This window comes from Meriones unguiculatus, chromosome 3, assembly GCF_030254825.1.
Source record: "Meriones unguiculatus strain TT.TT164.6M chromosome 3, Bangor_MerUng_6.1, whole genome shotgun sequence".
In the NCBI taxonomy this organism is placed as follows: Eukaryota; Metazoa; Chordata; class Mammalia; order Rodentia; family Muridae; genus Meriones; species Meriones unguiculatus.
The window spans coordinates 34,478,799-34,505,407 of NC_083351.1; the positions used below are offsets into that span (position 1 = coordinate 34,478,799).

General features: G+C 43.2%; 1 protein-coding gene across 3 annotated transcripts in view; it reads right to left on the bottom strand.

The window, feature by feature from the left end:
- Positions 1 to 2,155: 2,155 nt before the first annotated feature.
- The window catches only part of Gne (glucosamine (UDP-N-acetyl)-2-epimerase/N-acetylmannosamine kinase), a 35,576-nt gene continuing 11,122 nt past the window's right edge, over positions 2,156 to 26,609 (bottom strand). For all 3 annotated transcript variants that reach the window (XM_060379841.1, XM_021645966.2, XM_060379840.1), the window contains exons 4-12: positions 22,178 to 22,330; positions 20,021 to 20,233; positions 12,343 to 12,430; positions 11,222 to 11,432; positions 8,691 to 8,820; positions 8,144 to 8,365; positions 6,210 to 6,392; positions 3,931 to 4,047; positions 2,156 to 2,697 (exon numbers count right to left, since the gene is read on the bottom strand). In XM_060379841.1, the coding sequence (XP_060235824.1) occupies positions 2,462 to 2,697; positions 3,931 to 4,047; positions 6,210 to 6,392; positions 8,144 to 8,365; positions 8,691 to 8,820; positions 11,222 to 11,432; positions 12,343 to 12,430; positions 20,021 to 20,233; positions 22,178 to 22,330 (1,553 nt within the window). In that variant the 3' untranslated portion in view covers positions 2,156 to 2,461. The remainder of the gene's footprint in view (positions 2,698 to 3,930; positions 4,048 to 6,209; positions 6,393 to 8,143; positions 8,366 to 8,690; positions 8,821 to 11,221; positions 11,433 to 12,342; positions 12,431 to 20,020; positions 20,234 to 22,177; positions 22,331 to 26,609) is intronic.

Below are 26,609 nucleotides of genomic sequence, written 5' to 3' on the forward strand. Positions count from 1 at the left end.
AGGTGCACACATGAAGCTGCAAGATTTGGAGTTTATCCAGCTGAGCTTGGTTTATGTCATGTTTTTGCAGTGTCCCTATTCCTTCTGTGCCCCATTGCTCCCTTTGGAAAAGGAATGTACATTCTGCTATTGTGGGTTGGATTTCTGTAATTTTCATTTTACCAGGGGGTTATAACTGAGAGATTGCCTTGTATCTCAGAAGAAACTTGGGACTTTTAAATGGTGTTGAGACTGTTAGAGATGACAGATTTTTGAAGGTGGACCAACTAACTGCATTTTACATGATAGGTCCATGTGTTTATGGGAGTCAGGAGTGGGTGTGGTAGTTGGAATGAGAGTGACCGCCATAGGCTCAGGTATTTCAATACATGACCCCCAGTTGATGGTGCTTTTTTTTTTTTTTTTTTGATGGTGCTTTTTGAGGGGCGCAGCCTTGCTGGAAGAAATGCATCCCTGCGGGTGAGTTCATAGCCTTCCCCCACTTCCAGTTCACTTATCCTGCTTTTTGCTTGTAGTTGAAGACGTGATTTCTCAAGCTGCCTTCCCTGGCCTCCTCCTGGGCCTTCCCTGCCATTACGGATGCTCTAGAACTGTAAGCTGAAAGAAACTTTCTGGTGTAAGTTGCTTTGGTCACTGTATTAGCACAGCAACAGGAAGGGACCGATGCAGTGGCATTTTTAATTTTAGGCACATTAGTGTGAAGGCGTTAGACCTCTTGGAATTGGCATTACAGTTGTTAGCTACCATGTGGGTGCTGAGATTTGAACCTGGGTCCTTTGAAAGAAGGGATGGTGCTCTTAACCACTGAGCCATCTCTCCAGGCAGAACTTTTTCAGCTAGGTATGGTGACTCATTATCTATAATCCCAGCACTCTAGAAGCTGGGGCAGGAGGCTTGTTTAGAGTTCAAGATGAACCATGGATACAGAGTAGAACATGAGATTCTGTCTCAAAAACAAACAACAAAAGGAAAGCACAGATTCTCATTTTGTCAGAATCCAGATTCGTGGCTCTGAGCTTTAGATTTGTGGCTCTGTCACACACACATGCACAGCCGTGCACACGCACACAGCCACACTGCCTCCGCAGACATTGTGGGTCACAGAGAACAGTGAAAGTCAAGGAGGGTAGAAGCATCTGCTGGTCAGAAGCAAAGAGCCTTTGAGGACAGCGGCCCTCCTTCAGAAGCTCTCAGTCCTGCTTGCTTTCTCTGGGAAGATAAGGACACCCACTAAGGCCACCATAACTTGGACCCCAGTCTGAAGTGTAACAAATGCCTCAAGTAAAGCATCTTTCAGCAGACACTGGGGTGTGACACATCTGTCCAGTCCCTTGACGTGGTGGCTGTTTAACAGGAGCATGACTTCATGAAATGTATAAAGTTATGTTGCTAAAAAATGGCATTTCCTGGTGAGCTGTTGTGTAACAGGATCTCTTCCTGTGGTCTGAGGAAGCACTTCTAACCAAATCTTCTCATGGTGCTAGCATCCCAAGGTCTATGAGGAGTCCTCAGGCTTCTGGGTCAGTTGCTGTTGCTCCTTTTGCTGCAAAAGGTGTCCCTGAAACCCACACCAGGGTTTGCAGTAAGAGCAAACCTTTGCAAGAGCTCATGGGGAAACATGGATTTGGAAGGTGTGATACTATCCTTGGTTGTCAACTTGACTGCCTTGAATTAACTAAAACCCAAGAGCCTAGGTACCCCTAGAAGGAAATTTTAGTTAAATCATTTTAAATAGTAAGTTCCACCTCTAATTCAGGCCTTTTGAGGTGGGAAGGTCTACCTTTAATCTAGGCCACACTTTGTGGTGACAACCTACATAAAGTACATGGAAGAAGGAAAGGATTGCTTTTGCCTCGTTGCCCTTGCTCTCCATTCACTAGTATCAAAGCCTGCTTCACAATTTTGATATATACTGAAGACCAACTGAGACATGCAGCCTCATGTACTGACCAAGTACTGGATTCTTGGGCTCTCCTTCAGAAGACAGCCATTGCTGGACTAGCTGACCACCGTCTGTGGCCAGTCTAATAATCCCCTTTGGAGAGCAAGAGAGTCATGTCTATCCGTTCTCTTCTTCTAGAAAACCCTGACCAATATAGAAAGGAAGGGAAAAAAAGCAAAGATACTCTGGTGTTTCTGCAGATTAAATATCAAATTTGCCTTTTTTAAAAATAAGATTTATTCTTAATTATGTGTATTTGGGAAAGGGTATGTACATTTGAGTGCAGATGCCCTAGGCAGCCGAGGCATTGGATCCCCTGGAGCTTGGCTTTCAGGCAGTTGAGCTGCCTGACATGGGTACTGGGAACTGAACTAGGGTCCTTGGCAAGAGCAGTACAGGCTCTTAACACTGACCTGTCTCAGCACCTCCCCAAATTTTCCTTTGAAGAAATACTGACCTAAAAGAACCTGGTTCCACTAAGCAGCTTTTGGGTCTCAGTCCACGTCCACTCCCAGGGGACTAGTGGACTCTGCGCGTTGTGTAGTCCAGCACCATGCTGGCAGCGCCAAGCAGGGCTGGGTCAACCAAGTCTGAAACCACCACATCCACATCCTGCACAGAGGACAAGGCTTGCTGACGGATGACGTCCTTTACGATGTGGATGTAGTGGCCGGCCAGGACTCCAGACAGGATCACCAGGGAGGGGTTCATGGTGTGGAGGATGTTCACTACCCCAAGGCCCAAAGCAGTTCCGGCTGGAGGAGAGCAAAAAGCAAAAATGTTTCTAAGAAAACGCTAAACCAGGCATCAGGAAGTGCTGTATTTTAAAGCTGTTCATGGGGATACAGTGAATAAACTGTAATAAAAATAAAAAAATAATTTTAAAAAGCCATTCATGAAGGCTAGGTATGATGGCACACAGCCTTAGTTCTACCACTCAGGAGACGGATGGGTGGGTCTTTTGAGTAGGCCAGCCTGGTCTATGCAGTGAGTTCTAGCACTATGTACACAGACAGTCTTAAACCAAACCAAACATTTTCCTGGCTTTTCTTTCTTCCTTTTTTTTTTTTTTTGGTTTCTATTTTGACAAAGCCTCTTACTGCATAATCCAGGTAGGTGTCCCGCTCAGCAGGCTTCTTGCCTCAGTTGCAAACACCTGTGTACAAGCTGGCTTTTTGTTTTGCTTTGAGACAGAGGTCTCACAACATGGCTCAGAACTCCTGGAATCAAGCAATTCTCTTGCCTCAGCCTGCTGAGAAGAGAGGCCCATAGGAGAGTGTCATGATTTCTTATCCTCTGTAAGACAGGCTCTCATTCTGTAGCCAAGGCTGGTCTTGAACTCACCTAATCATGCAAGCTGCTACCTAGATGTCTAGAGGTAAGGCCTCTGCTACTATCTTTATTTCCCATTTCTTTCCTGGTGTCAGCACAGACAACAAAGGAAACCTCATCGGAGAAAAAGAAAGGAATGGGAGTCTATATAGTACTTGCCAGAATGTGTAAGACCCTGTGTTCATTCTAAGCACTGCAAAACTAAACAAATTTTATATATACTGTAAGATATAATCTTATGTGAGCATTACAAGAACAAACAAAAATTGGGAAGACATTCTAACTGTTGGTGACTGGTAAAACTCAGGATAGTTTTTTTTTTCTTGTTCTTTTTTTGTTTTTGTTTGTTTTGTTGTTTTCTTACGAGATAGGGTTTCTCTGTGTAATAGCGCTGGCTGTCCTGGAACTCGCTCTACAGACCAAGCAACCTCTGCCCTCATCCTCTGCCTCTGGCCCCCAAGTGCTGGTATTAAAGGCATGCGTCACCATGCCTGAGAATTAAACACAATTAAAGGCAGTGCTTCTAAACATCTCCACACCTTTCCCTATCTCAGTGACTAGGAAAAGTGTCTCAGAGTGCACAATGCAGAGCACTGCAGCTGAGGGAAACTGAGGCCCTCTGTAGGAGCCGTGGGTGTCTGGGACTGCAGGCTCACCTGTTCTTAAGATGCTCTGGGCCTTCACATTGCCGAGCTTGGCAGCTTGGATGAGATGGAGGGCGCCCACAGCTTCATCTTTTGGCACTGACATCCCTTCCACCAAGAGCAGATCCTCTGAGAAACAGAAGGAGCAGTCATTAGTGAGCAGTGCGCAGCCCTGAGGGAGGCCTCAGTTACACCCACCATGTACTCACCAGCAGCAGCTCTAAGCAAGGAGGTGTTTCTTTTCACAGTGGCGGAGCTATTTATCACTTGTACATACCCATACATTGCCGAAGCCTTTGCTGCCCTCTTGCTAGGACAATTCTGAACTTACCCACTTGGAAGATGTTCCAATCTGAATACAGCCTCTTGCCTGCTGCTTCCCTCACTTGTCATTTGCAATATTATAATATTATTATTATATGATTATTCTCCCCACCTGACTCTTCCTTCTCCCTCTCCACCCTCATTCACCGCAAACAACGCTACACTCCTTGCCACAGCTCTGAGGTGGTCTACAACAGCAAGGTTCAGTGGGTAGAGTGACAGGCCTGGCCAGCTCCAGCTCAGATCTGTTCCAGCTGTCACTACTGGCTGCATAGGCCTGCCCACGTTGTTTCATTTCTGCCTCTCTTTTCTAGAAGACTAGAATGGTAACTGGAATTATTTTAGGAATTAGACAGTGGACCTGGATTATGTACAAAGTTGGCTCAACTAAATACATTTTTTTTCTGTGTGAGTGCTATATGTGTCTGTAGGTATGTTCACGTGTACGTGTGTGTGTGTGTGTGTGTTGTAAACCAGAAGTGGATTTGGCTGTCTCCCTCAGTCCACATTATTTTTTTGAGGCAAGGTCTCTCATGGAACCTAAAACACCATTCTGTCTAGACTGTCTGGCCTGCAAGCCCCAGGCACCCTCCTGTCTAAATCATGGCTGCTGGGATTGCAGATGTGCACCACCATGCCTGGTGTGAGTGCTGAGGATTCCAACAAAGTCCTCATGCTTGTGAGGCAGGTGCTTCACTGACTGAGCCATCCCCACACCCCAACAGTGGACACTACTCTGCTACAATCTGGAGTCCTTGTCTTTCAGTCAGTCAGGAACTGCTGTGTTAGGGTAGGTTAAGCCACTGGGGACACACTCAGATTCTGGGTCCCTAGCCCTTCCTTTCTGCCTCTGTCCATGAAGTGAACAGGAATCTGGCACACACTCCTGCCATGATAGCCTGTGCTGCCATGGGCCCATGGCACCAGGACTGGCTAGTCAGCCTAAAGCCTGAAACTATGAGAGAAAAGAAAGGGCCTTTCTCACCCCCAGCACCTGTTTCAAGTTTTTTGAGACAGGATCTTAATATAGACCAGGCTGACCTCAAACTCACAGAGATTCACCTGCCTCTACTTCCTGAGTGCTGGGGTTAAAGGTGTGCACCACACCAGGTTAGCACGCGCGTGCGTGCGTGCGTGCGTGCGTGCGTGCGTGCGTGTGTGTGTGTGTGTGGTGTGTGCAGAGTTGGTTCTCTCCTTCCAAATGTGGGTCCTGAGGATAAAACTCAGGTTGCTAGGCTTGGTGGCAGGTGCTTTTATTTGCTGAGCTGCCTCTTTTTAAGCTGGTTACGTCGAAAAGTAAAATACTATTACTCCTGAGTCTAAAGGAAGACAATGTCCTACCACCCTCCTTAGGTGTCATGCCAAGCTCTGCTGTCTGGGCCTCACAGCTACCGGCTGTCTGTCACTTTTCACCAGGCTGCCACACACACCTCTCAGACAAGGCAGTGGTCTCATGCTTTTCCACCCCACACCTGCACATCTTCACTTTCTTCCTTCTCTTCGATCCTCCACCTCTCTTTGCAGCTCACCTCTTCCCACCTCATGAGGGGCCCATCACAGGGACTGCACCCCTGCTCTCTCCTGCATGACACCCCCTCTTTTCCTGTATGGAGGGTACTTGGTGTCCCCTGTACAGGTAGCCACCTCCTTGGTCATTGTTCTCCCTGCATTTGACACACTGAAACTGAAAGATGTTCACCGCTTATTTCTTCACTAAAATGTGTCAACCAGTGGCTGAGAAACAAAATTAAAAGAACTCCTCTACTATCTTGGGGCAGTAGGCCCTGTCCAGCTCTCCCCAGGACAAGTGTAGATCTCGGTGAGAATACCCTGGAGCACCAGGATGAAGAAAAAAAAAAGAGTTAGTTGAGAACCATAGCTTCCATGATCAGCTCTCTGTAATTTCTCCTCCTAAAAGTACCTGTCTGCCACTTAGTTAGTTACTTCAGAAGAAGAGAAATACCAACCATCATGGAGCTTCTTTGCTTCCCTCTGCAATGCCATTCCAGAGGCATATGCTTCAATACAGCCATGGCTTCCACAGGAACAGTCAGGCCCATCCAAAGATACCACGAGGTGGCCAAGCTCTGCAGCACAGAAGGAGCTGCCATGGATCAGCTCATGCTGGTGGATGATCCCTCCACCAATCCCTGTAGGGAGACAGATCACTGTGGCACTGCCTGAAACAAGACAGCTAGGATGTGCCAATGCTCCCATCTGCTTAGCCTAACCTCTGAGTGTAAGGTTTAAAACGTCCACTTCTCTACATGGTTGAGGCTCACGGAGCACCAAAGGTGTGTTTGGTACGACTTTGGAAGGAAGTATTTGTAGATCTTCTGAGATCTCATTGCCCATCTGGCTGGCTTACTATGGCTTCAACCAGCTGCGGCTTCTGACCCACCCTGTGTTGGCTGGGTGGTCCCTCAAGCACACACTGCCTACTCTGCACTGAGTGAGACCTTATAAGCTGGCAGACTGATGCCCAGGTGAGACAGAGCCAGCAGGAATTGGACACTCCAGACGCTGCTGTGGGAAGCTTTTTCAGGGTCCTGGGAGATGTGACCCTTACATCACACCTTTAAGTGGCTGTACTCCACTTTACCTCCCTCCCCCTTTGCCTCCCTCCTGCTTCTCAGAACCTCCTCCATAAGAAAAGGCCCATACCTAAGTCCTTGTGCAAGCTCTGCCTCAGGAAAAGCAAGGTAAGACAATCATTTGCCTAGTGGTGTTACAGTGCTTGCTTCCAGAAGCACAGAACATAGAATGTGATTCTGAGGCCACAACTGAAATTCTACCATTCTAAAAGAACAAAGAAAATGACTGTCCTATATGGAGTACTAACACATTAACTCTCTCATTAAGGAGGTAAAAGACATTTTTCCTTAGAAGCCACCATTTTTAAGAGCTGTCCTGCCAACTATTACCTTTGTTTTTCTTTTGGTTTTTTGAGACCAGGTTTCTCTGAGTAACAGAGCCTTGACTGTCCTGGACTCACTTTGTAAATCAGGCTGGCTTTAAACTCAGAGATCTGTCTGCCTCTGCCTCCAAAATGCTGGGATTAAAGGTGTGCTACAGTAGGCCCCACCAACTATTACTTTTTAACTTTAAAATTTATGTATATGGGTATTTTTCCTGTATATATCTAGGAGCAACACATGTGTGCCTGGTAGCCTGCAGAGGTCAGAAGGGTGTATTGGATCCCCTGGAACGGAGTTCCAGATGGTCATGTGCGATTATGGGAATCAAACCTGGATCCTCTGAAGAGAAGCCTAAGTACCCTTAGCTGCTGAATCATGTCTCCAGAACTTATTTCTCAATTCTTCTTCCTCTTTCTCTGTAGCTTACTGACTGCTCTGAGCTAGAAAATGGTATCCAGGTTTGTTAAGTTGTTCAACACAAAAAGAGGACTTGCAAGAAGAAAAAAAAAAAACAACCAATCAGAGCCCTAGAGTTTGGAAGGTCAAGGCAGTAGGCTCAAGGGTTCAAAGCCAGCCTGGGCTACATGAGATCTTTGTCAATCAAAACAACAAACAACAGGAGCCTAAAAGGAAAGTGTAATAATACAAAATTTAAGGGTTAATATAGCCCTGGCTGACCTGGAAATTTACAGCATTCTCTTTCTTCTGCTTTTCAAGTGCTGGGATTTCACGTGTGAGCCACCATGCCTAGCCAAAATTCTTTTTTTCTTTTTCTTCTTAATGATACTGGGGATGGCTTCATACATGGTGGACATGTGCTCCTACCATTGAACTACCTCCCCAGAAAAGGGCTGAGGAGGCCCTGACCTCAGTGTGTGCATACTCCCAGCTGCAAGTGAAGGCTAAGGTGTAGCTGTAGGTGCCTTACTGAGGGTTGAAGCCAGTTCTGGTCCATTCTGAAGTGCTTTTTCTTTCCCTCTCACCTGTCCCTGTGATGAGGGTCACAAAGTTTTCCTGTCCTTTTCCTTGGCCAAACTTCCTTTCTGCCATGGCAGCACAGTTGCCATCATTGTCCACCCACACAGGAAGATGCAAGGTGTCGGAGAGCGGTGTTCTGAGGTCCACAGAGTTCCATTCCTGTATCAGTTTGGTTGAATGCAGCACAATTCCTTCCTGGGGATTCACACGGCCACCTGTGGAGATGCCTGAGCTCCACCCCAAACATGGAAGACAATTTTGGTTACCCATTTTAGGAAAGCCTGCCAACCCTCTTGGCTCCAAACATAAATTAATTCACCCAACATCCTGAACATTAGCAAGGACTTCAAGGACAGTTCTGAGGGACTGTCCCATAGACCTACAGAACCATCCATGCTTCTCCCTAATGCTGGCATTTGAGGAATGCTTGGGGCCCAAGGAGAACCTGGAACCTAGTCACAGGCAGACACTGGCCTGAGGTTAACTGTAAGAACTTGGTGAACTATGAACACAGAAAGGAATGTTTCTTGTATTTGTAGTTTAAAATCTCACCTACTCCCAGAATTCTGCAGTTTAGTTTCACAGCTTCTGCTGCAGCTTCCACACACATCTGCAGGATTAAATTAATCCTTTCTTCATAGGTCTTAGGGTTGAACTGAGTGTACTTCTTAACTATTTCACCCTGAAAGAGGGAGAGAGAAAAAACAAAGCACAGGCCTGTTTCAGTGCCCCAGCTAGGGAGCACAATCATTTTGTGGATGTTAGGTGGCCTTTCAGGGATACTCAGCCTTTGCAGAGACGGTGCTGCTGCAGACAGAAGTGCCTACATGTAGATGCCTGTCCCTGAGATGAACCTAAGTAATTTCCTGAGAACCCACCCCAACAAAAGCTTGCTGACACAATGGCAACTCCACAGCCATCAAAGAAGATCCTCTGAGACTTGTGGTCAACAGTGGGCAATCTAAGCCTACTTCATTAAAAAGGAATTACTTCATAATTCCTCTTTTCAGGTTGATACAGGTTGATACAACTATCTAACACAACTATCTAACTTCAGCCAGGCTCAGTGGCACAGGCCTGTCATCCCAGCACTCAGGGAGGCAGAGGCAGGCAGATCCTAAGGCCAGCCTGGTCTGCAAAGTGAGTCTAGGGCAGCCAAGGCTACACAGAGAAACCCTGTCTGGAAAAAACAAAACAAACAAACAAAAACAATTATCTAACTTCAATACTGAGACAACCATATAGTTACCCTAATGTTTGCATTGTAGTCATCTACTGTACTGAAGCCTGTAATGGTATGAATACTCAACTCAGGACAAACTTCTATGTGGACTGCCACATTGCCACATTGTATAAAATACTGTGCTGGATGCTGCAATTTAATACAAAACACAGATAGTCCCTCCTAATTATTCTTGGTGTTCCAGGGTTTTGTTTTGTTATTCACCTCAACCGTGTATTATTTTGTTTCAGAATAATGCTATTTAAAAAAAAAAAACAACCAATAGCTTATGGTAATTTTATGAAACTCTCATTGAAATGTTGACTATATTTATGTTAAATTTGTAATCCAATTTGTGAGGTGCTGACATTTAAAAAACACTCAACACTTTCACCAAGTATACCTTTTCAGGACTTTGGCACTATTTCATAATTTTACTTATGTAAATCATGGTTTATGGTTTTAATTATTCTTAGGAGTCTGGGTTGCTCTGAATTGGATCACCTTTTCCCTTTGTATTAATTGACCTTTACATATGAAATACAAGAGTTAAAGCCATTTATCATTAAAAATAAATCCACAGGAGTGCTTCTCAGTGTTTACTGTGTGATAAAGTAAGCTTAGTGCAACCATGATGTCTCCAGAGATTCCAAACTAATGAGTCTGGACAGGAGCCAGACATCTGGAGTCTTACAGCACTTGAGTGATGCTAATGTGCAGGAACGTTTGACAGACATTCACACAAAGGAACCCAAAATCCTTGTCACAGATTCATATAATCAGAAAATTACTGAACATATTAGTTATACTATATACCCATTTACTAAATCACCCTAACTCTAGAAGCCAGTTAATTTATTCACATGGCCCATAAATAATATTTTCATTTTTGCTGTCCTTTGCTTTATTCCTTACAAGACAGAAAACATTTTTTTCTTGATTGCAATAGAAATTTCACCTCTAAAAAGGTGTTGGTCACTGATAAAAATCCTATGTTAGAAGAATAGTCTATTGACTTTTAAAATATAGGGAGGCTTTAAACTTCTCTTGAGACAGCTGTTATGTTTTGTTTTGCTTTTCATTAATTGTCCTAGTATCATTAAATTTCTATTAATTTGTGTTTAAAACCACTGCTATTTCTCAAGGACTGTTGAAACTTTACATATCTATCATACTGCAAACAGATATTTCTGGGAGGCTTATTTTTCATTAAGTAGGTAGATCATTTTAACACTATTTTCTTTTATTTTCTGCTATTTTCATGAAAGCTTTTTCACCCTGCCAGAAGTCTGGCAATGTTTTGGTTAGCAGAATGATGGTCTATGTGGTACTCTGTTAAGATCAGGCTTATAAGAATGAAAAATGGGGAAGTACCCAGCTGACCACTCCCTAAATGAGGCACACTTCTTTACCTATAGAGACTCTTATCTAGGTGGGGAAGTGACCAGTGGACTCCACACTTCAACTATATAATTTCAGTCCTCCTGAGTGGCAAAGCCCTCTTTCACGCCTAAAGCGGTTTCCCCATTGCCAGCTCAAGATCTACTGATTTGGATTCCCTAACAGTTTAGCTGTGTTTTTGGTTTTTTGAGACAAGGTTTCACATTGTAGTGTAGGCTGGCCTCAAACTTGTGGGAATCCTCCTGCCTCAGCCTTCTAAGTACTAGGATTATAAGCATTAGCACCACAGCAGCTTGAAATGTTAACAATCAGAAGATAAGAGACACACACTATAATGGACCCAAAAGCACTACGGGCAATGATGACAAACTCCCTCTGTTTTCTGCTTCCATCTTCCATGCATACATTTAAATATGAATACATGTGACATATGAAGCTAAGTGCTTAGCAGTGACTTTACCTTCATGCTAACTATTGCCACTCTGAGATTTGTCCCTCCAAGGTCGACAGCCAAGGCACTCAGAGTTTCAAGAATATGGTCAATATCTTGAGAGATGTTCTCCTTTACAGGAGGAAAGCAGAATTTCTTCTGTAGTGGCTCTTGAAGGTCAATAGATTTGAGAAACTTTAAAATCCTTGGAACAGCATTTCCATCCCCATATATCTTTGAGCTGCAATAATCCAAAAAAGCCAGTTCAGTGAAATGGTTCTGCCATACATGACAGCTGATATAGCAAGTGCATTGAAATCAGAGTCCTCAGGGAGAAATAATCTGTTCTTGATAAAATGACCTCTCTGGGCTGGGAACTACCTAGCAGCAGAGCACTTCCCTGCATGCATGAGGCCCTGAGTCAGTCTCCTGCACCACAAGAAAATAAAACAACATCCCACCCTATTGTTTTAAAATGTGATATATGATCAATCACTCCATGAATTTATTTTCTGTCAGTTAAAACAAAAATTACAATGGGTATGGTGACACAGACTTCTATTCTCAGCACTTGGGAGATAGAGGCAGAGAGATCTGAGCTTGAGGCCAGCCTGGCTTACATAGTGAGTTCTAGAACAGCCAGGGCTGCACAGAAGAAAGACTCTGTTCAAAACACAAAGACAAAAACAAAACTACAACAGCCCTACAAATCATAATAACACAGAACCAGATACATTGTAACTTAGTACCTGAATTTGGGGCTTTCTGTCTTAGTTTGTGGTTTTGCTATTTTAGAAGTTTTATTTTTACATTTCTGGGAAATTACCACATTGAAATTAAAGGATGGCAGCCAAAGCTGAGTTTTAAAGAAAATCAGATACACTATTTCTAGTCCAATTATAGCAGAGAAACACAGTGTAGGGCAGTACTACTGTAATGAGCAGTCCCGTCTTAAAAATTCTCTGCTGGGACCTAGGCAGAGCATGGGAGCGGGCGTCCTCCCATGCTCTGGCTGCCAGGGCTGCCAGGGCATGCCAGCAGACGAAGGAAAGTTCTAGTAAGATGGTTAAAGGGTGATGGACCACAGCTTCAACTGGTGCCTAAGTTAGCTCCTCTTTTAAGCAGTCTGATATGAAAGGCTGTATACACACCAAGGGTACTGTTTCCCGAACTGGAGGTGTAGCGCTTGTAATATTTTGTCTTGGGTATCGGCATCCCGGACATGAAGAACATTCTCCCCTAAATAAATCCAGGGACATGTTAGAATGACTTGACTTGAAGTGTGACTGTCCAAAGAAAAACAAATAGCAGTGTGCTGGATTCATAATTTAGTCCTAAAACCCAGCAGATTGCAGAATACCTTACAGCACACAATGTCTTTATGCCCAAAGAAAAGAAATCACAGTTTTGCTCATTCAATGAAATCAGATAGATTAATGTGTTTGATTTTGATTTTAGAGACAAGGTCTAACTATGTAGACCTGGCTGGCTTCTAACTTGTGGCACTCCCCCACTTCTCCCCTAAGTGCTAAGGTCACAGGCATATGCCACCACACAGAGGCTTGTTCTTTTATTTTGGCATTCTTGCTCTACAATCTAAATTGGCCTCAAACTCATAACCTTCCTACTTCAGACTCCTGGTAGGTCTACCGGCATACAACACCACACCTGAGTAGGGAGTATTAATCTAACTCGGACAAACTGTTTGTCTAGGTATCTGCCAAGTCCATTCTCCGGCAGGGCTGGCCAGCCAGCCACTATGTAGGCACTTTTTAGACATCTTGTGGCCAGTGTGAAAGAGTAAACATCACCAATAGCCAGGTTTTCAACAGTCTTGGTTAAAAGGATTAGAAGAAGGTAGGAAGAGTAGAGAGGTGGCTGGAAAGACATAAGGGGTCAAAGGGGAGTTCTGCTTTTGTTTTTCCCAAAATTAGGAGAGCCTAAGCATGTTTAAATGATGAAGATGTTAAACATACATGGAAGAGAACGGCTGACTGATGGGCATGTGGATTCCCAGAAGAGGCAAGAAGGGTAGGGATTTTGAGCACAGGTAAGAGGAGGAGCAGTAGATAAGCAGGAAACACCTTCATATCTGTGGCCTCTGGCTCTACTGAAAGATTAGAAGGAAGGGGATCCTGAATGGGGCACATACAGTTATATAAGTACAGTGACAGCCACTTACATAAGGCAGAGATTATACTACCAAATCCATCTCCAGAGTTCAATGATTACAGGTGTGTGCCACCAGGCCCATACCATCACATCCAGCTCCTTCACCTCTTATTTTGGGGTCATTGTAGTTTCCAACACCATCTCCTGGAAACCATCTCCTTTCGGACTCTAAAGACAACACCTTTCTGATTTTCCTGTGACATCATTGGAAGTTCCTTTTCTGGCCTTGTATTTCACTAAATGTTGAAGAGTTCTAAGGCTGGTCCAGGGCTGCATTTTCTGCCCTATTTAAGACATTCTTCCTGGGTAATGTCATTAGTGCCTTGGTTTTAAACACTATCTATAGCAGAGGGCCATTATTCTCATTATCTTCTCTGCAGCACTCGTGTGTGTGTGTGTGTGTGTGTGTGTGTGTGTGTTACAACAAAGCAATTCTTTCATAATCACTGTTGAGTTCTATCCAGCCTTCACAAATTTAACTTTACTAATCTGATATTCTCTTAAAACATCAATTTTGAGCTGCTAGATTTACTTCCCTACAACGAAGAGGCTGGTATAAATTATTTCCAGGAACTTTGCAGTACTCTTGATGAAAGTTTTAGCTAGGAATGTAACTGTCTACCAAAAAAACTATTCTTTAGCTTCCCTTGCTGCTAGATGTAGTCTGTGATGACTAGGTCCAGAAAGATGTGAGAGGAAATATTTGCAACTTTTAACAAAATTGCCCCTTCCTTCCCTCCAAATGGCTAAATATAGACTAGACAAAAAAAGGCTAGAATAACCACTTAGAACATAAGCTAATTCTGATGGCTGTGGAGCTGCCACACCAGGAAGAAAAAAAATCTTTTAACTTCTTGCTGTTTAGGATGCATCTCTGTTAACAGCAAGCAAATTGATATAACCACCATCTATAACCACCAATTCTCAAATTTATCTCCAACTCTAAATCGCCCTGGTACAGTCCAGCTCCTTGTCCTCTCTGCTTTGATGATTGTGGTGGTTTGAATAGGTACGTTTGAATGCTTGGCCAGAGGGAGTAGCATTAATTAGGAGGTATGGCCTCATTGGAGGAGGTATGGTCTCGGAGGAGCTGTGTCACTGTGGGGGACAGACTTTGAGGTCTCCTATGCTCAAGCTACACCCCATGCAGCACACAGTCTCTGTCTGCTGCCTGCAGATCAAGATGTAGAACTCTGGGCTCCTCCAGCACCATGTCTGCCTGGATGCTGTCATACTTCCCACCATGGTGATGGTGGACTAAACCTCTAAAACTATAATCCAGCCACAATTAAATATTTTCCTTTATAAGAGATGCCTTGGTCATGGTGTCTCTTCACAGCAATAAAACCCTAACTAATACAATGGTCTAATTAGCATCAACTGAACATGGCCATAAGAAAACTCTTAATTTCATTCCTTCCCCAGTCTTTTCCTTCCTCAGTGTTCTCATGTCATGAAAGTATGCCCACTGCTCAGCACAAAACTTAAACATCACCATTTATTCTCTTCCTCCTTTTGCTGCTCACATGCACCAGTAATCTTAGTAACAAAACCCAAACCTAACTTTTCTCTATCTTCAATACACCACTGTCTTTGTTTGGGTTACTATGCTGTGATGAAATTCCAGGACCAAAGCAACTTGAGGAAGAAAGGGTTTATTCAGCTTGTGCTTCCACATCACTGTTATCCTCAAAGGAAGTCAGGACAGGAACTCAAGCAGGGCAGGAACCTGGAGGCAGGAGCAGATGCAGAGGCCATGGAGAGGTGCTGCTTACTGGCTTGCTCCTCATGCCTTGTTCAGCCTGCTTTCTTACAGAACCCAGGACCACCTCCCCATGGACAGTACCACCCACAGTGGGCCAGGCCCTCCCCCATCAATCACTAATTAAGAAAATGTCCCACAGGCTCATCTACTGTGGGATGTTATGCAGGAATTTTCTTAATTGAGACTCCCTCCTCTCAGATGACTTTAGCCTGTGTCAAGCTGACAAAGTGCAACCACTTAGTCTAAGCTACTGTTATCTCTCATCTGAGCAGTGGACACAGCACTGACCCCTTCCTTCATATCACACTCTCCTTTCCCTATAAGCTTTTCCAAATGCAAGTCATATTGTATCATTCCCTCCCTTAAAAGGCTTCCCATATAGTTAGAAGAAATTACAAGTCATCTGTTCTGGTTGGTTGGATCTGTTTTATTTCATTATTCATTTATTTTGTTATTTTGCTCAGCTTGCCATAAGCTGAAGTTATCTGGGAAGATGGAGCCTGAATTGAGGAACTGCCTTCCTCAGATTAACCTGTAGGAAAGTCTGTGGAACATTTTATTGATTGATGATTGATGTGGAAGGTCCCAGCCCACTATGGGTGATGCCATTCTTGGGCAAGTGATCCTAGAGTGTAGATGTAAGAAAGCAAACTGAACAAGCAAGCCAGTAAGTAGTTTTCCTCCATAGCTTCTGCTTCAGTTCCTGCCTCCAGATTCCTATCTTGAGTTCCTACCCCTGCTTCCCTTCATGATGAACTATATAAGCTATAAGAGAAGTAAACCGTTTTCTCCCCAAGTGTTTGCTACAGCAAAAGAAGGCAAACTAGGCTATCTATATCTCTTCCTCCTTTTGCTGCTCACATGCACCAGTAATCTTAGTAACAAAACCCAAACCTAACTTTTCTCTATCTTCAATACACCACTGTCTTTGTTTGGGTTACTATGCTGTGATGAAATTCCAGGACCAAAGCAACTTGAGGAGGAAAAGTCTGTCTCAGTTCGGTGTGGTGGCACATGCCTTCAATCCCAGCACTTGGAAGACAGGTGGATTCCTGAGTTTGAGGCCAGCCTGATCTATATAGCAAGTCCCTGGAAAGCCAGTGCTACATAGAGACTCTGTTGGAATTATTATTATTTTCTTTTTGTGCAATGTGTAAAGGTTGTCTTTGTAGTATTCAAATTCTGATTTCTGTACTGGCAAAGACTGAGGACAGGCTGACTCTGGTACTGTTAATTTTATGAAGCATCACCTGTCTCAGTGTTTTGTAAACATCTCCATCACCTTCTGATTTGGTTTATTAAAGAGCTGAACAGCCTATACCAAAGCAGGAGAGGATAAGCTAGACGGGACTTTCAGGCAGAGACAGGACTCTTGAAAAAAAATGGGGGTTGGGGGAAGGATTTGCCAGCCAGACTCTAGAAGAAACTGGGGAGAGGTAATGAGCCAAGTGGCAGAATGCAGATTAGTATAAACAGGCTAATTTCTGTGCTATGAGCTAGTTGGGAACAAGCTAAGCTATGGCCAAGCTTTCATATTAATAAATTAAAGTCTCCATGCCATTACTTGGGCAGCTGTTAGGTTGAGACAGCCTAGTGATAAGACCTCATCTGGGAGAGAAAAAATGTTTCCCTCTCTTTTGGGGGCCAGGGGAATAAAGAGGGTCTCTATGTAGTACTGGCTGTCCTGGAGCTTGCTATATAGACTAAGCTGGTCTCAGCTCACAGAAATCCTCCTGCCTCTACCTCCCGAGTACTGGCTTTAAAGATGTGCAGCACCACACCCAACTCTTGTCTGGTTTTTAGCCAGTAGTTTACAGTCAGGCTTCTGTTTCCCCAATATCAAGATTATTCTTACCTTACATCCTTGACTTGGGCTAGTCATCTGCTCCTGCCTGATCCCCATAAAGCTGATCTCAACTTAAAGTGTCATCTTTCAAAGAGGCCTTCCTTTACGTATTCAATGTAACCCATCCCATTACCTTGCATTACAGTCTACATGGCACCTAGAAACCCTAGTCCTTTCCTTTTGGGTTGCTTATTTATCTTCCCCAGCCCACTAAAATGTCAATTATATAAGAGCTCAGCACTTGGCAGTCCCTACAAACTACCATGAAGTTCTGTTAGGTCTGCCCATCTTTCTGAGTTCTTATTGAGAAAGCCGTAATTTTCCCGTTTCCTTCCCTTTTCCTTTCTCTTTCTTTCTTTTCGGATGCTAGCTAGGGCCCAAGTACATTTTTTTCCTGGTAATCTGAGCTTCTCCTTTTCTAAAGTGTTCCTCTCACCATGTGGCACTGGGCGTTCTTGTGCTTTCTCCCACAAAGGAAGGTTCTCATGTAGCACAGGCTGGCCTTGAACTTCTGATACTTCTCTCTCTACCTCCCACGTGCTGGGACTTCAGGTGTGCATTATCTTGCCTTGGTGCTGGGGACTGAACCCAGGGCTTCCTGCATGCTGGGGAGCACTCTACCAGCTGTGCTCTGTCCTGAGCTCCTTAGTACGGCCATATCCCAAGGCCTCACACGAAGTAAGTGTTTTTATATATTTAATTAACAAATCTGAAAGAATTTCCATCTTGGACTTCTATTTTTCCTATAAAACAGGAAGCAAAATAATATTCTGGGAATGACATAAAGATAATAGACTCTTAGGGTAGCAATGAAAAAAAAAATGAAATGAATAGCAGAGCTGGAACTAATATCCTTAGTTCTAGTCCAGTTCTTTTTCCAATAATGACATGCATTTTCCCACTAGCTGTAGATACATATTTGCATGTAAACAGCATTATAAGTTAATATTAAAACATACATAGCTCAGTTAGCACATGCATTAATAATCCTGCTTGCACTTTCATTATTTATGATTGCCACACTCTAAGGACTGACTGAAAGGACACTATACCAGGCTCTGAAAACAGGCCAGCATTCACTCATACACTCAAGACACATTCAACTCTAGTCTCTTTTAAACAAGGCTAAAGACCATAATCAAGTATTTAACTCTAATTGGTCTTACAAAGCAGTAAAAGTGCAAGTAGAGCTATAAATGTGGTAATCTTCCGAGTTATTTATAGATCTTAGGCTACAGCTGCCAATTCACTTCACTCACCTATTGTCCCCAAATGCGGCCATGTACACTTAAGAACCTAATATCCTTGACACAGGTACATGCTCATCCAAGTTCACAGCCACTCTATTCACAAGAGGTAGGAAATGGAAACAACCCACAAGACTGTCAACTGATGGATAGACAAATCATGAAATGTGCAGGTAAACAGATAAGTATTGGAAAACACTACACCAAATGAGCTAACCCAGATGTAAAAACATAAACACTGTGTTTCATATTTGTGGATCCCCAGCTCACTCTTTAGATCTGAGTATATAACCTGGACTAACCATATAAGCCAGAAAAGTAGAAAGGGACCATGGGAGAGAGGGATAATATGACACAGGTGCTATGTGAGGGAGGGGAAAACTGGGGGAGGCTTGAGCTGAGGAGTGTAGAGGGAAGATAATACAGAGGGAGAGGGAAGGAGATAACATCAAGGATGTTTGAAAAAGCCCTAAGAAAATGCATTATTTCATAAGATTCCTTAAAAACACACACATACTTTTTTAAAAGTAGAGTTCTGCCACATGAGGTGATAATGTCCTCATCTCCCCCCTACCCACACAGGAGCCACAAAATATCTAACAAAAGCCCCAGAGCTAAGAATGGGAAACCTCCATTTGACTTGTTGGTCAGGGGGTTCAAAAGATTCCTAAACAATATAAGCCAATGCCTTGTCCCTGGTTGCCTTCTAGAGCTGGAACACAAAGACCTATTGCTGGATACACCAGGACACAGGACTTGGAGGAATGGAGCCTCTGCTCTGAGGAGTGGCTCCCATAGTATTGGAAGGTGCCATGCAAGCTGCCAAGGGAGAAAAGCAATCAGCAGTCCTACAACAATGACTGTCTGGCATTTTATCTTGGGGGAACCAGAAGCTGTTTAACTGGACTTAAGGCCACTCACCAGGAGGGAGTCATGACTAGTACTGTAAACTTCATCAACTGGCAGTAGCTAGAGAGATCACAGGCCCTACGGGAGAACCTACTACCACCATCTTCCTAAACCAATATAATTTCTAACTTCCCTCTAAATAATTACCCTTATACCCACAGATATGTGTAGCTCTCACCCATCCATCAATAAAGAAGTTTTTTTTTTCGCCAGATGGAGACTGTTCCAGAGATTCATAACTGGTCAAAATGCAGAGCATAAGTGACTATGGGGTGGCCAACCCCAACTGGTACATCTACAAAGCAACCCTACACTTAAGGCTGAGGGGAAATCATGGAAGAGAGCACAGAAAGATTTTAAGAGCCAGAGGACCAGCACACCTACTTTAAAATAGTGTCTTCTAGAGGTGTCAAGGAAGCCGCATCCATTAAATCTCAACAGTATGGCTGCCTAAACAAGACCTGCACAGTGTCAACACCAGCTGGCATTACAGTGTGGGTGGGGGAAACTTCACAAAGGCCTCACCTTAAATGGAAGGACTACAGGCCATCAATGGTTGCTGAAAGAGGAAGAGTCAGTTTTCCCCAGGGACAAGCTCCCCCATAGATTCTCTAATCCCAGGTCAGCCCAAAACATATGTACAAATAAGCAACAGTAAATGGATGCAGTAGGTATGTTTGAGTGTGTGTGTAAAATAGTAAATCAGAAGTCATGAATCTGAGAGAGAGTGGGAAAAAACTGGAGAGGGATGAGGAGTAGACATGTACTCATGTATGAAGTTCTCAAGAAAAATGAGAAAAAGGTAAATTTAAAGAATGTTGCCAGCACCAGTCCATCTCACAAATAGATAAAGTTAGTTCGTTAGCAGAGATATAGGCAAAGGTAAATACCTGTTTCTCTTCCTATCTGGCGTGTTCCCAGGTTGATCACGGGTGTTCCAAAAGCACCAACCTCTCGCACCCCACAGCTGCTGTTCCCAATCACACAGCCAGCATGGGCGACCAGCTGTATAAACTGGTCAAACGGAACATGCTTGACCGCACGGAAATTAGGGTGGTGCTCGACGCCCTTCTTCCGCATCACTCGGACCATCTCTTTGCTCCCTGAGAAAATGAAAAGACTGAATGATGGAATGCAACCATTTAATGAACGAGATAAAGAAATCATTTTACTGACAAGTGTAGCCCTAATCCTCGTACCAGCTATTAGGAAAATAGTGGCAGACCATTCCTCTTTCCCCTTTTTGGTGCTGAGACTTTCATGAGCAGCATATGTGTGACTAGCTCTCTGCCTCTCATCAGCAGCTGGAGGTTTCACACAACTTAGCAAAATCAATATATTGTATTAATACCTTAGTAAAAACTTCCACCATACTTAGAGTCTAACAACAAGCCAGCAGTCTCTAAGCAGGAACGTCAGAAGTTTCACACATGAGCAGATTAGACTGGTTTTGCCCAACTGCTCACATTTCCACAAACTCCCACCTCTGTGAACTAAACGCCAAAGCAATATGGATAGGGACCAATACTACAGCTGGTATTTTATTTTAAAATGCACCACCTTAAAACAAACAAACAGTATTTAGTGGTCTTCCCTCCCGTTCTTTTTTTCCTGGTGTGTGTGTGTGAGTGAGTGAGTGAGTGTTTGTAGGCATACATGCTGGTGTGTGCATTGTTCATCTGACTGGAAGGCGAGACAATGCCCACACAATGCTCCCCAGTGCATAGACGTCATTGAGCCACCAGAAGCTATGCATGCATCTCTTCTTTAAAAAAAAAAAAAAAAATTATGTGCCAAGATAGGTAAATAGGCTCAAGGTCCAACCTCCTGCAAGACAAGTGGCCACTTTCCTCTTTCTATGCCAACCCTCATCTACAATTACAGAATATGGCACTCCAGAGGGTCCCTCCACTTTGGTTTGGAGCCTAGGCCACATGCACTATTCTAGTCTTCCCAAGAGCCCACCACGGGCAATCACAGGCATACTGGGGCACTGAGCCAGGAACTGACAAAGTTCTGGGTTGCTGCATGGAAAGTAGAGGCACATGCAAGACGTGACTCAAGAAAGTTTCCTTTAAATCGGAAATTGTTTTTCTTTGGGTTGGTGTCTCCAGGTGTCCGCCCCTCAGCCTCCTGAGGAGCTGTGACTACAGATGCATCCCACACTACATATCAGGGTCCATCTTTAACAGAAGGAACCATCTCTAATTCTTAAGTGTACTACAATCAGAATACATCATCTGGAGGTAAGCAGATATAATTACTTATACAGAACTTGAAGGATAAAGTTTTTTGAAATATTGCTGTATTATCTGATCAAAGTCTGGGCTGAAAGTGCTGTTTCTTCTAACAGAAAAGATTTTCTGGAGTAAAATGGCAATATCTTAGCAAAGAAAAGGTCCCCCCTCTGTTAACAAAAGAACCCTAAGAGTTCTGCAGTGAGTAATGTCAGCTACAGTAACCAGTATTTGAAAATCCCTTAGTCTAACCTCCATCTTTTATATCTCAGATCCCTGTCAACCTGCCTAAGATCTTGATTAGCACTAAAGTTTACAGCTATCAGGCAGGCGATCATCCACAGCAGGCCTAAGGATTGACAGGCTGGGGACCCAGATCCAAACTACTTATACTCAAGATTATACTTTGAAGCATAGCTGACAAAGGAAAGAAAACAAAAAATAATAATAGAAGTTATCTTACTGCAACACTGGTATCAACACTTGCCCTGAGACACTCCTTCCCCTGACTTCTGAGGTTTGTCTCACAGCCCTTAAGAGCGTCTTCTTAGTGGAAACTGGAGGGAAAAGTCTAAACATGAGAGCAAACTGCAGATCAGTGAGATCCTTAAAAAGTATTTATTTCCTGCTGTCTCCACTAGACTTGACAAAAATATCACAGCATTTTGATAGGTAACCTTTGACCAGGATGCATTTTAGAAAAGCCTCTAATGAAACATGGGCAAGAAAAGGTGACAGTCAAGAAAAGAGGTGACAGAAATTAAGGTGTGAAAAGGCAGATGGCATAATTTCATTTTCACGTTCCATTACCTGCATCAATATTTGGAAACAGAACCAGGGTCCTCTTGTTAAATGAGATAAGTGCATCCAGTGTTAGTTCAAACATCTTTATGGAATGCTTAATGTCAGTGGTCACAGGATGCTGCAGCGCGACAATGTAATCTTTACACTTCACATCATCACCTGTTTAATAGGAGGTGAACCAGAGTGCTTCATTAGTTAAGACTCTTGTTCTTGGTTTTGAGGCAGGGTCTCACTATGTAATCTTGGCTGGCCTGGAACACATTTTCAAAGGTGAAAAGGGAGACAGCCTCTCCATTATGGTTAGCAGAAGTCTAAAGGACAAGCTAATGTAAATGAGGTAATCTAAGTGCCTGTACCATAATCCATAGGGCAATACTATGTACAGCTATACTCTAGCCCACAGCTACAACCCGTGGTGCTGTAATGAGAATAAGCTCATTCCTGACTGGTAAATAGAGGGATGCTGTCAGCCTTTAACACGTAGTTGAGGTACTCGTAATTCTTCCCAGTAGTAACAGAGCACTGATGTCTACGCGGGCAATAAGCTACAAAGGGTACAATCTCCTCTCCCAGTCTCTTCACCCTTTATGCTTTACCTTTATTCTTTGAAAACACTTAAAAGGCAACTCTCTGTCTCTGGGCTCTTCAGAGTGTTTTCTTTGAAAGTGAGGGGATCCTCCTCAACTTCAGGGGTGTGGGAATTAAACCCAGGGTTCACCAATCATCACTAGCCCTGGAGGTTGGGAAGCTAAAGAGCTTCTATAGTCCCATGCAAAGGGCCATTCTCTACAATGTATTGGTACAGAGTAAGCACAAGACTCAGGGAAGAATTGTAGCAGTTTTCTCCATGAGTGATTGCCACTTCTCATTTACCTTCTACTTTGAGCATAACTGTTTTACAACTTGGTTTTATTAACCTATTATTATTATTATTATTATTATTATTATTATTATTATTAGTGAGGGGTATGGCATGCATAGGATAACTTGCAATAGTCTATTTCTACCACATGGGTCCCAGGGTTGGTGTCAAGCACCTTAGCATCTGAGCCATTTCCCCCTCCTTGACTTTTTTTCTTTGTCACAGGATCTTGTACATTCCAGGTTAGCCTTGAACTCTTAAATAGCCAAAGATTACCCAACTCTTGATCTCCTCCCAAATGCTGGGATTACAGGCATGTGCCACCAACCCTGGATAGGTATGCTTGTTTGTTTGTTGTTTATGTTTGCCTGGTGTGTGTGTGTGTGTGTGTGCGTGTGTGTGTATCTTTAACTTTTGAAGAAAAAAAGCTAAAGCCATTGATCCAGAACCATCTATTCCTGGCAGCAAAGTCTGACATTTACTGTGGAATGTCTCTCATTAAAACTTAATGTATCTTTTTGACCTTGCTAAGATTTCATTAGGATCATATTAATGCTCAGGCTATACAGTTGCACATTATCATAAGTGACCTGCACAATTTATTTTCCTGTAAGCAGAGTGAAAACATAAGCTGCTAGTGGAGAAGCAAAATGTGTTATTTGTACAAAATGTATTATTGTCAGATAGGCAGTTCTGGTTCACTGTCTTGTGTTTTCTTTTTCACCAGTTTAAAAAAACAAAAAGCTGAGTGTTGTGTGCACACTTGTAAGCCGAGCATATGGGAAGATGAGGCAGGAATGCCACAAGTTCAACACTAGCTGGGCCAGGCAATAAGTACCAAGATAGCCAGAGCTATACAGCAAGGCTCTGTCAACAAACAAACAAACAAATAAATAAATAAACTAAATATCCAGGTTTTGCTCTTTTTATAATGAAGTATAAATGGTCAAATGGGGCTTTAAGCTTGTAATTACAATTGTATCGCACTGTTTATTCATTTTTGAAAAATTAGTATTCTTTTGTGAGCATGATATGGGTTAGCATATACACCACTGCATACATGTAGGGTCAGAGGACAATTCTGTGGAACCAGTACTCTTTCCACCTTTATATGGGTTGTCAGGACTGCACTGTCAGGAGCAAGAGCCTTACCTGCTGAGCCATCTCTGCTTTCTTATAGTCATTTTTTATTCATTAGAGTTTTTCAGTGACATATTTTCCATGATAAAGGGAAAGCTAATGGTCTGAGCAGAATTCGGGAGTTTTACTCAAAACCCATGAACCAAAGTGAAGAGACACGCTCTCTCCACCAGCACTATCTACATGGAATCCTTGATGACTGCACATCTATCCAAGGGTAAGACTTATATATCATATGGATTAATTTACCTATGAGAAAGTCTAATTCCTTTCCTGTTGTAATATGCCTAGATTAAAATGTAGCTAATTTGGGCCCACCCAGAGGCTCAGCAGGTAAAGGTACTTGCTGCTGAAAACGACAACCTGAGTTTGAGCCCAAGGGCCCACAAGGTGAAAGACTTGACTCTTACACGGTTTTATATGACCTCTCAGTGTGTGAGGCACACACGTTCACACACACAATAAAAAATGGACAAAAATAATGATTTATTTCTTCGATTATGCAATTACCAATTTTCCATTCCCTAATTCCATTATTCAACAGATATGATTTCCATAAAAAGTCCTAAATAGACAATTATTCCTGATCCCCCCAACATAGTACTCTCACTGTAGGTTTAGGGTTTTTTTCTGGTTGTTTGTTTGTTTGTTTCTCTGTGTATCCCTGGTTGTCCTGGAACTCACTCTGTAAACCAGGTTGGCCTTGAACCTGGAGATTTACCTGCCTCTGCCTCCCAAGTGCTGAGATTAATGCTGTGCACTATCACTGCCCAGCAGGTTTAGTATTTTTACTATTAACTTGGCTCATTCAAATTTCCGTTTGTAAGCTGGTTTTCTTTACCTCTATTAACAAAAGGTAATTCCTAGGAGGCTAAATCAATGAAAATTTCATATTTCAAGGCTTATTTATGAATACAACAAAATCCAATACTACACTTGTCACTTTTTAATAATTTCAATTTCCCTTACATGAGTAAGTACTTAAGGGTTACTGTTTCAACACTCATTATCTCATCTGACTATTCTGAGAATACTATTAGAAAGACATTAAGGTAAAAACGGGGTCTAGGGATACAGCTCAATAGTAAAGTGCTTGCGCAGCATGCAAAAGGCCCTGGGTTTGATCTTTAACACCAAACACCACACATCCCACAAAAGTAAAAACGGGAGCTGGGATGATGATTTGGTTGGTAAACTGCTTGGTGTGCAAGCAAGAGGACCAGTGTTCAGAGCCCTAGAACCCAGGAGGTGGGAGGTGCGGGGTTGAACCAAGCATGGAAGCACATATCTTTATCGTAGGACTTAAAAAGAGGCAAAAGGGGGAACTCTGGTAGTTCATGGCTGGCCGAGTTTAAACAGCAAGTTCTAGGCTAGCCAGGGCTACACAGTAGACCCAGTCTCAAAACACACACACACACACACACACACACACACACACACACACACCAGTTATAGCAGGGTCTGCCCATAATCCCAGCACTGAGATATGGGGAGAGAGACAAGACACTCTTGGCTGGTTGCCCAGCCAGTCTGGCCAAATCAAACAGCGGCAGTTTCAGAGAGAGACCACGTTTCAAACAATAAGCAACAGAGGAAAACACTGGACATCAACCTCTGGTCTCCAGACATGTGCACACTCAGCATGTACATATACCACATGCACACACATACACACACACACACACACACACACACACACAAAAGTAAAAACAACAATTTCCATTATACTAAAAAATAAAATGCAGAAAGAAGTAAAAGTACGCTGATGTCACACTGGAAAGTAGTAACTGACTAGGTTTATACACTTGCCACCCTTTCCACTGTAGCGTTACAGAAATGGCCTCATATTATATACACAGTTTCACAGCTTACTCCCAACGCTGTGTGCCTGTATACTTGTGTACAGGCACGTGTGGGGCCAGAAGTTGGTGTTCTTCAACTTACTCCAGCTTACCTCCTGAGACAGTCTCTCTCACCAAACCAGAGCTTACCAACTCAGCTAGACTGGCTGGCCTTACTGTCTCCGTCTCCCCTCATGCTGGGACACGGGCACACTGCCACAGTGGATTTTTATGTGAGTCTTTAGGGATCAGTCTCAGGTCTTCATGCTTATATGACAAACATTTGACCCAGAGAACAATCTCCTTATCCTTTCCCCAATTTTTCAATAAAGTAAGAATTGTGCTCACAGACAGGTATGGTGGTAGCATATGCCTACAATCGTAGACACAAGAGGCTCAGGAGTTCAAGGTATCCTGGGCTATATAGCAAGTTCAAGGCCATACTACACTAGATCCTGTCTAAAAAGGAAAAAGAAAACAGAAGGCCATCAGGTTAAAGTGCTCAAGTCTGCTGACCTGACTCCAGAGGAATGTATACATATGCAGACATATGTCCATACATATGCACATGTGTATATTCATGTTTAAACACATA